This window comes from Micropterus dolomieu, linkage group LG01 (genome assembly GCF_021292245.1).
Source record: "Micropterus dolomieu isolate WLL.071019.BEF.003 ecotype Adirondacks linkage group LG01, ASM2129224v1, whole genome shotgun sequence".
Lineage (NCBI taxonomy): Eukaryota > Metazoa > Chordata > Actinopteri > Centrarchiformes > Centrarchidae > Micropterus > Micropterus dolomieu.
The window spans coordinates 16,570,297-16,580,566 of record NC_060150.1 but is presented as its reverse complement, the minus strand read 5'-3'; the positions used below and the strand labels follow the sequence as shown (position 1 = coordinate 16,580,566).

Sequence of the window (10,270 nt, the reverse complement as noted above, 5' to 3'; positions counted from 1 at the left end):
TGTGGAGTTCCGATGCTCTCTCTCTCCCTTTCGCTCGCTCCGCGTCTCCCCGCAGCAGCGGACACACGCAGACAGGCAGCAGCGTTTTTCTTGGCTTGTATAGAGGTAAGTGGTGATGAACAAAAGACTGAACTACCAGTGCCTCGAGTTTACAGCTAATTCGCAAAAAGACAAAAGGCAAGTCTTGCTAACATGCATGACTCATGAGCTAATGTAATAAGTTAGCTAAAGTCAAGCTAAGGCAATTTATCATGGTTGGTCATACAGGCTAATGTTACTGTAGCCTACTTAATGTAGACACAACAGGTGAATACAGTAAAATTCGTGTCTAATAATGTAATCACGATCGCCATATTGCAAATTAGGCGTTAACTAATTAAAATGCGCTAATTTGCACACATTTGACAAGTCACTGCAGGTGAATAGGATAAAGAAAATAACTAAAGCATGTCACCACAGAGCTTCCTCAGTAAATGACTTACATCAAGACTCTTTATGCTTGAAATGTTATGTTTAAATATGCAGATTAGATTGTTTTAGTTCATTTAGAAGAAATCTAATGCAAACGGATGAGGTAGGCTTAAAACAAACTCCATCTAAATGTGTATTTTGGAAGTTTTCTTTCCATGTATTGTTCCATGAGTAAAAGAAGACAAAAGAAAAATAGACCAAAATCTCAAAATTGACCAGTATATGAAAACATGTCCTGCCTTAAACAGTAACTTTACATGATACAGACAACCCTCCCTCAAATGTGAAACTAAGTAATAAGGAAAAGTGTTATGTAATCCAATAAGACCAGAATAATTAAAAGGATTTATTGCCTTGTCAAAAATAAACAAATTATTAGTGAAACGTTTTGTCAAAAAAAAAAAAATTATAAATAATTATGAGAAGTTCCGTTTTTTTCCCTTGAGCCCCTGCCCAACAAAATGTCTGTGCACGTCCCTGGCAATCCAAGAACACAGAACAAGGCACAACGGAACACTCAACATTAGACAACACTAGACAGAGCGTAACGCGCTACAATGACCGGACAAAGACTCAGGGGAAACGAGCAAGGATATAGACTCAGGGGAAACGAGCAAGGATATAGACTCAGGGGAAACGAGCTGGGAGGAGGTACACAGATGAGGGACATGAGGCTAACGAGACACAGGCAGGCAGAGAGAGAGCACGGGAAAACAGAGAGACTGGCATGCAGAGTGATAACTGGGGGAACAGACTTGACACAGGTTACTGATCACATAACACATCACCAAGAACTGCAACCAACAATGAAAACAGACTGAAGCTGGGATTAAAGAGAACACAGACAAGGGCAAAATAACACAGAAGTACACAGACCAAAAGTAAACACTAAGACATCAACTGAGACATAGAACTATAGGAGCTAAGATGCAGGAGCTAAGACACAGGGCTAAGATGCAGGACTAAATCTATAATACATGACAGACAGGTACAAAGTGAGCTAAACAGAACCAGCACATGAACCAGGAAATACACAAGGCTAAACAGAGAACACAGGACCAGGAACCGAACCTCATAACCGGAAGCATGGAACAACTGACTAACAGAATGAAGTAGGGAACAGAGACGGAACCAACTGGGAAACAGGACAACACTAAACACAGATATAAACTAGGTTACTGGACACTACACGATAGACAAGACAGAACCCCAATACCCAACAGACCAAAATAACAGATAATCAACTGACCAAAACTCAAGAGTGCAAAACATGGCATGGCTGACAGGCAGAGTGTGACACCTATTCACTAAAAGATATTGGTCCCATCAGAGCATTATTCTAATCTAACTTATTAAAATGATAGAATAATTCGGACTAACACACATTTTTAATGGAGATTTGAAAACCTATACACAAAGTTTATTTTAAAGATTTGGGTTCTCAACTTTACTCTTTTGGCTTTTGAAGCACAGGAAAGCTATTCCATTAATAATAAGAAGATCCAGACTTGAACCAGTAAGTGCCCTCAGCAAGTTATTAGAACTTGTGGTTGGGGAGGTCATTTATAAGAAGCTGCTGCAACCCCTGGACTGGGAACAGAACAAAGCGCTTGCTTATATCTGTTTAAGAAAAGTTAAAAACAACTATATCAGCTAAGTGTACCTTTGCAGTGTGAAATATTTAATCCCTCTAGGCTGTTGTAAATACATTTATTTTTCCTCCTCTACTGCTCTTGGGTCATTGTCTTTGCAGAATAGCCGAAAGATTTTCACTCAAGGGTATCCACCCTCAAGGCAAGTGTGTCATGTGTGTGAATGTTTAAATGAGCTGACATCTTTTAAAACCCTTTTCCATACCTATAAATCAGAAAATACACTTCCCTCGTCTGGGTAGTACCATTATGACAAAGTAATGTACGATACAAATCTGTTACTTTATGTTTAGTTTACTTTGTTTAGCCTTTTAATTAGAAGTAAACAAACCAAACAACTAAAACTCTAGAAGAAAACACAAGGTGATGAACTACACAGTTCTTACCTTCTTCTTCCACGCATTACAAACAACTGACACTTCTCTGCAGGAGAGCAGCAGATTGTGCCCTGACTTGGACTGACCTGTAGACTCACTGCACACACACAGGAAAACTACCAGAGACCTGACAGTTGCATATGTCAGAAAAGTAGAAAGTTACATGGAGAACAAAGTAAATTTGTTAATAAAAGCCATTAAAGAGGCATGTTATGATGTGTCTTAAAGGAAATGTACAATACAGTGCTGTAATTGGACAGTCCAACAGCTTACAAGAAGACTCAACTTGATCCTCTTTGACTTTGTCTAGTTGTCATAGGATTTACACGCTCATGCTGAAAGAACCTTTTGAGGGGTTTCAAAGTCAAGGGCACGGACCACAGATTTTTGACAATTGTGTGTTTTTCTGCTCTCTCTAAAATATGCTCAAAACTAAATAAATAAATAAGTGAAGCTAACACCTTCTCGTTGTCTGCCAGAGGGCATTTTTGAGTGTCTCTGCATCTTTCTGGGACCATCGGACTGTGTCTGTGGGTTTTTCTGCCGAACTACAGATGCGCTCAGCTGCAGGCTGGGAAGGCAGCTTGAATGCATCAGCCTAAACATGATTATAGATGCGAGCTGAGCAAGCAAAGTACTCCCCAGGGTGCTGTGCGTCCATATAACAATGCTGTAAAATGCATTTTGACCCTATTAAGGATACGTTTAAATGTGTTGGCACTGTGACAAAATACAGTCATAAAAGATAACACTGAAAGAAAAGATGCAATTGATAATCTGTGCAGAGGAGATAAAAACCATCACTGGGAATATGCAGTAAAATCTCTCTCTTCAGACAGACAGTCAAATCCATGAATAAAATACATAATTGTAGCAACAGACCAATAGAAAGATCATGTCTGCAGATCCATGCCATTGGATATCTAAAAGTGAAAGACTGGATTTGCTGTAGTATCTTAAAGATGTTTGGCCTCTTATCAAAAAAAAACAATACATACTAGTCAACATCCACCACCCACTAAAATACAAGCTGCCTAACATAAACAGAAGCCGAGCAATGTAATCTTAGTGGTTTGGTAGATATAGAAGGAATGCAAAGACCTAAACAATGCAGAGACAATACAGTTGCTGAACAAGTGCATGACTCAATATAAAAAAGACTAGAGGGATTGGTATGGTTCAAACTAAGTGCTATTCAGATGGTCATATAGCCTCTGAAACTGCCTCTTCCCACAGATTTTTGACATTAGAATTGAGGGGAGGGGCTGCATCCGACATTTTATGTAACTTTCCAAAACTTCCAAATCATGCCGAATCCATAATCTGCACTCTTTTTTTTTAACCACTTCCATCACTTTTTATATGGATAAAGCAGTGCAACACCTTGAAAGCCTTTAAGAAATGTGCACTATTATCACTATTGGAATGATTATCGCAAGTCACTCATTACTATGGTTTTGTTTGGAACAGCTATAAACACTTTTCAGACATGTTCAGACACCGCATCGTGCAAATAGGTTAATTTTTAGCATACCAGCCACTTACAGTGCTGTACTGATATTGCTTCCCTGGCAGTTTAACACCCATTCACACCCAGACTCATGTGACTGTAACAACTGGCACATGACAACCAGGTGGACTAACGAGCCACATGAGACCTCAACAACACTCACTGTGTGAATAAGCCTACAAGAGGTCGAATGCTCTGGGTTCCCCACTGAAGTTTTAAAGAAGTGTAATGAAAGTCCAATTTCCTTTTATTTAGGAATTAAAAATAACTAAATAAGATAAATTATAATATATTAAAGGGAATAGCAGTTTATGTGTCTCTGATTTCCTACTCTTAGTAGTAGTGGCAGCAGTGAAAAGAAAACTGTCACATAAACAAATGCTTTGAGTGAAATGATCCTGTAACACTTACCTAAAATATAAAGTGCATGTGAACAGCCATGTTTCTAATGTCTAAAGTCTGTATCCAAGGGAAATAATTAGTAGACCTTTTGCCTCGGCTTAGCAGGAATGGCACAGGTGTAATTAATAAGATTAATGATGGCTTACCATTAAGTGTCCCAGTAACCATGCGCTTTTCCTGCTTTCACATGTCAAAATGTCTGCTGTGAAATTAGGTGGGTGAGACAGCAGTCCTATTTATATCTCTGAAGCCAATATAACTATTCACCTATGATTCAGCTCGAATAAATGTGAAACTGATTTTTCCTGGTTAACTATAGACTCTATGGATTACTCATATGATTAATCTACTCCATTAATTATCTTTGGCACAGCTCAGAATACATTTGAAAGAAAAATCCAGCTCTGTGCTCTACTTCTTCACTTCTATATAGGAGCATGTGTGTAGCTTTGTTTAAGAATACAAATACAAAGACCATAACATGGAGAAATGCTTTTCTTTTTGCTTGAGTGACAGCTCTACACCCAGGATGACGTGCACGTTTTCAATCAAAGCAGAAAATCTGATGAAATAGGTGGAATTTTTTTTTTGTAGGAGATTAGAGGTACAAACACAAACTTGTCATAGAAAGTGTTTGATTTTTCTCTATCAGCTCATGCATTATGTATAACCTGAGATTCTCAAACAAACACTCACACTGCCTTATCCAGCCAGACAACATGTAGCTTTACTTTGAGTTATGTATACTGTAAAAGTGCATTTGTACAGCAGTGACTCAGGAGTTGTGTGACACACAAGCAAAGATATTTCATATTGGAAGAAAACAGAACAAAATGCACAATGCTTCAGTAATACCTTCACTTTGTAAGTGCTAGCAGCTTGTAAATATATAATCGTGGTTTAGGGTACAAAAGGTAAAGGTGAATGTGCAGTACAAATGTCACGCCAAAATAAGAGGACTTTTAAACTTCTCTATTTACATAAATACATAGAAATAGTCCTTCTTCACTTTCCCTTTACTACACATTAAGGTCCTCTGCAGTCTGGTGGTCCAGGAGGGAATAGCGGTCCTGCTGCTCCCAGACTGAGTTTATAGATGGCCCCTGACTGGACGGCTGGCTAGAGAGGACAGGAGGGGCCGCGTTGCTTTGGCTCAGCTGTTCCCGAGCTTTGGCGGGGAGAGCAGGGCTGCGCCGCTGGCTGTCTACACCCAGATGTGTGCTAATCTGTGACGACCGAAGGCTCCTCATGCGGCCCCGCACACGCACTTCATACAGCTCCACCGAGGTTTTCTTGTACCTGAAGGAAACAGATGGTTATTTTATTCACCTCTGAGATATGATATGATGAAGTGTGGTAAAATATATAATGAAACTTGAAATGAAAGCGAGGTAGTGCTATAGCAGTGTACTCCAGGTTGTGGTACCCTGTGACATCACTACTGGGTGTGGTTACAGTGGTCATAGATGCAACACTCGAAAGTCTTGAAAGTTTGAACCAGAGCGGGGAGTGAAACAATACTCTAATAATAATACTACTAATATTGTCCGTATTGGAGGGGATTTTCTATTTGTCTATTTTGAAATGTATCACTTGTAAAATGACAGTTGTAATATTTGGCAACTGAGGGACTATAATATTCACAACTACCGTTCCTTCCACTCTTTTCAAATGATGGAAATGAACATGGACTCACATTCTCAGCAGCAAAGAAGACAGAACCACTGACACAGACGAGGCGGCCATGGCAGCAGAGCCCATCCAAGGTTGAAGCACAAGGCCAACAGGCATGAACACACCTGCAAAGCAAAGGACAAGACTGTATGGGCAGTGTGTATTGAGCTAACACGCATTTAAGGTTCAGGAGGAAGCTGGTTAATTGGTTTATGTATTAGTTTATTTAACTTTGGGCTGTGAGTTGTTTGCCTTTTCTAAGCTTTACGTGACAAAGTCTTACTTTGCTCTTTGAAATTTCATATGGAGTGTGGTGAAATTAGATTATTAAATTCTAGATAGATTTTACCAGATTTATTAGATTTTATTATATTAGATGATTTAGATTGTATATTGTATGGTGTATTTTCTATAATGCCAGCATTGAATATGATATTTTATAGACATGTGTGCACTACTATTGTTGAATGACAGATTTGATCATTTACAAGATTATACGTATTAGATTATTTAGATTGTATACGGTATGATGTATACTTCATATTGCCAGCATGGGATCATTTATTGACACCTCTGCAGTGTGTGTGTGTGTGTGTGTGTGTGTGTGTGTGTGTGTGTGTGTGTGTGTGTGTGTGTGTGTGTTGTGTTGACCACATGAATTTCCCCTCGTAGGATAATAGTTCACCTTAAACTTCACTTTAGTTCAGATAACAGATGCAAAATTGCTTTTTCACAGGGTGTCGTTCACGGGGTGCCAGTTTAACAAATCGTTGTCTTTCCTTTTAATGTATTAATGTTTCCTTCCATTTTCAGTAACTCTTATGGTTTAAATGACTGCCTACTTTTGGTCCTCCAGCCACTAGTTTGGTAGGCATCAGGCTATAGCTACCACTCACTTTTCTGGGGCAGTGGGATTTTTAATCACCTACATTTAGACACATACTGTACATCTCATGTTTTAAGTCTGATTCTGATATTCTATAAATTTCTAATAAGTTACCTTTTAATGTGAATTTAAGGGGGGGAGCAGTATTCCTCCACCAGAATTAAGTAATTAGAAATAATGTACAGATAATTTAACTGAAGAATGTGGGAAAAAGTCTTATAATCCAAACTTTATCTAAGCTTTTTCTGTATGTATACTGTATGTTTGATATCTTGGAAAGTAGAGGGAAATTCTTTTTCACAGCACTGTACATCACCAATTAACATACAACATTTTCCTCCTCGCATATCATTTCCCTTCAAATGTACACCGTGTACAACAACAACAAGTGAAAGCAAGGCTCCCGGTGTCCTCATCAAGTCAACTTGTTCAGGGCTGCTATGGCTGCAGGCACCCGTTTTTCCCCAAATGAGCCTTTCTACACCTCAGGGACCTGTACCTGAATCCAGATTGTAGTACGGTGAAGTGGTGATTAAGTGGGTGTGTGATGTCCTGTGCTTTTGTGCTTGCAGTGTGTGTGATGGCCTTGCAATTGAGTTCTGAGAGGGTGGGTGTGGGCAGACCTATTATCTTGGCGGCAGTGTTGGTTGCTTGTGTCAATTTGACCCAGTTTGTGACAGAAAGCATGCTGAAGGAACAGGTGGAGAATTAGAGCAGGATGGGTTGAACAATACTCTGTTAGGTCAGTAGAAGATTGCTGATAGTCTTTGCTGGCTCCTTTTCTGAATGTCCTTTGTGTGCTGGTTGAAAGTAAATTTATCATCCAGTGTGAGACCAAGGTATTTCAACCTGTGAACCATTTCTACTGTTTTATTATAGATGAGGATGGGGCGCTGTGGTGGTGGGGTACCTAAAACTTTTTCAGCCCTGTTTTACCACCAATTATATATTTATTTTTATTCATTTAGCTGACGCTTTTATCCAAAGCGACTTACAATTGCTATACATGTCAGAGGTCGCACGCCTCTGGAGCAACGAGGGGTTAAGTGTCTTGCTCAGGGACACAATGGTGGATGTCTCACAGTGGGAATCGAACCCGGGTCTCCCACACCAAAGGCAAGCATCTTATCTATGCAACACCCCAATTAAAAATATAGTCCTCACCTGCAGCGATGGGTATTCCTAGGAGGTTGTAGATGAGCGCGAAGACAAAGTTGATCCTTATCCTGCGCACCGTCTTCTTTGACAGCTCGATACTGGCCACCACATCCAACAGGTCATTCTACAAAGAGTAAAAACCTCCAGGTCAGACAATTTAAAGATGTTACTGTCGCTCTGCACACGCCGTCAGTCACAGGTTGTCACCTTGATCAGGACGATGTCGGCCGCCTCAATAGCCACGTCGGTGCCCGTGCCTATGGCAATGCCGACGTCAGCCCGAGCAAGGGCGGGCGAGTCGTTGACGCCGTCTCCAACCATGGCCACTCGCAGGCCTTGATCCTGCAGCTCTTGCACTTTTGCCACCTTATGTGAAGGCAGCACCTCTGCAAACACCTTTCTGATCCCCACCTGTGCCCAAACAAGAAGTTGGCTCTTCATTTAATGTTATATATTCAGGTGACTTTTTTAAAAAATATCTATTTATTAAGTGTGTTTTACCTGTGCAGCTATGGCTTTGGCTGTTCGTCTGTTATCGCCTGTTATCATAACCACCTCAATGCCAAGGCTGTTCAGCGTATGTACTGCTAACGCTGACTCTGCTTTCACTGTGTCTGCAATGGCGAACATGGCACACAGCACACCTACAGAGAAATCAGAGCACAAAGTCTTTGAAGATAGTAGGTAAAAGTACATGTGAGTGTTGTATTTTGTTTGCAGGTTTTATCCTCACCATCTATAGCTACTAGGATAGCAGTCTGCCCTTTCGTCTCATGGCTAGACATAGCAGCATCGACATCTGCTTCGATGTGGTGGCCATTCCTCCTCATCCATTCTCTGTTGCCAATCACTACAGAGTAAGACAAAGGCTCACCTAAAAGCAAAGAAATGTAGTTAAAATCTAACTGAATGTCTGAAATATGAAGCAAATAAAAGGCCATTTTAATGTATTAGAAGTGAAAAATACTTAAAAATAATGTAGGACAAGGAGATGACACATAAAATAACTAATTAGTATTTAATTTATTTATTTTAATTGTTTCTCAGTTTATCAAGCCTGTTTTTAAAAAGATGCATTTTAATGGGCCATTAGGAGGATAAATAATGAATACACTGATGGATTGTTATACACTGCTCAAAAAAATAAAAGGGAACACTTAAATAACACAATGTAACTCCAAGTCAATCACACTCCTGTGAAATCTGTGTCCACTTAGGAAGCAACACTGATTGACAATCAATTTCACATGCTGTTGTGCAAATGGCATAGACAACAGGTGGAAATTATAGGCAATTAGCAAGACACCCCCAATAAAGGAGTGGTTCTGCAGTGGTGACCACAGACCACTTCTCAGTTCCTATGCTTCCTGGCTGATGTTTTGGTCACTTTTGAATACTGGCGGTGCTTTCACTCTAGTGGTAGCATGAGACGGAGTCTATAACCCACACAAGTGGCTCAGAAACAGACTCCATGAGGGTGGTATGAGGGCCCGGCGTCCACAGGTGGGGGTTGTGCTTACAGCCCAACACCGTGCAGGACGTTTGAAAGCAGAAAGCAGAACGATGAAAGCAGGTTCACACTGAGCACATGTGACAGACATGACAGAGTCTGGAGACGCCGTGGAGAACGTTGTGTGTCAACAGTTCCTGCAAGAGGAAGGCATTGATGCTATGGACTGGTCCGCCCGTTCCCAAGACCTGAATCCAATTGAGCACATCTGGGACATCATGTCTCGCTCCATCCACCAACGCCATGTTGCACCACAGACTGTCCAGGAGTTGGCGGATGCTTTAGTTCAGGTCTGGGAGGAGATCCCTCAGGAGACCATCCACCACCTCATCAGGAGCATGCCCAGGCGTTGTAGGGAGGTCATACAGGCACGTGGAGGCCACACACACTACTGAGCCTCATTTTGACTTGTTTTAAGGACATTACATCAAAGTTGGATCGGCCTGTAGTGTGGTTTTCCACTTTGATTTTGAGTGTGACTCTAAATCCAGACCTCCATGGATTGATAAATTTGATTTCCATTGATAATTTTTGTGTGATTTTGTTGTCAGCACATTCAACTATGTAAAGAAAGGAGTATTTAATGAGATTATTTCATTCATTCAGATCTAGGATGTGTTATTTTAGTGT

General features: G+C 40.5%; 1 protein-coding gene across 1 annotated transcript in view; it reads right to left on the bottom strand.

Annotated features, from left to right (window-relative positions):
- Positions 1 to 5,117: 5,117 nt before the first annotated feature.
- The window catches only part of atp7b (ATPase copper transporting beta), a 37,456-nt gene continuing 32,303 nt past the window's right edge, over positions 5,118 to 10,270 (bottom strand). Inside the window, exons 16-21 of the mRNA XM_046060252.1 lie at positions 8,864 to 9,004; positions 8,632 to 8,774; positions 8,338 to 8,541; positions 8,137 to 8,254; positions 6,109 to 6,211; positions 5,118 to 5,711 (exon numbers count right to left, since the gene is read on the bottom strand). Coding sequence (XP_045916208.1) covers positions 5,432 to 5,711; positions 6,109 to 6,211; positions 8,137 to 8,254; positions 8,338 to 8,541; positions 8,632 to 8,774; positions 8,864 to 9,004 — 989 coding nt within the window. The 3' untranslated portion in view covers positions 5,118 to 5,431. The remainder of the gene's footprint in view (positions 5,712 to 6,108; positions 6,212 to 8,136; positions 8,255 to 8,337; positions 8,542 to 8,631; positions 8,775 to 8,863; positions 9,005 to 10,270) is intronic.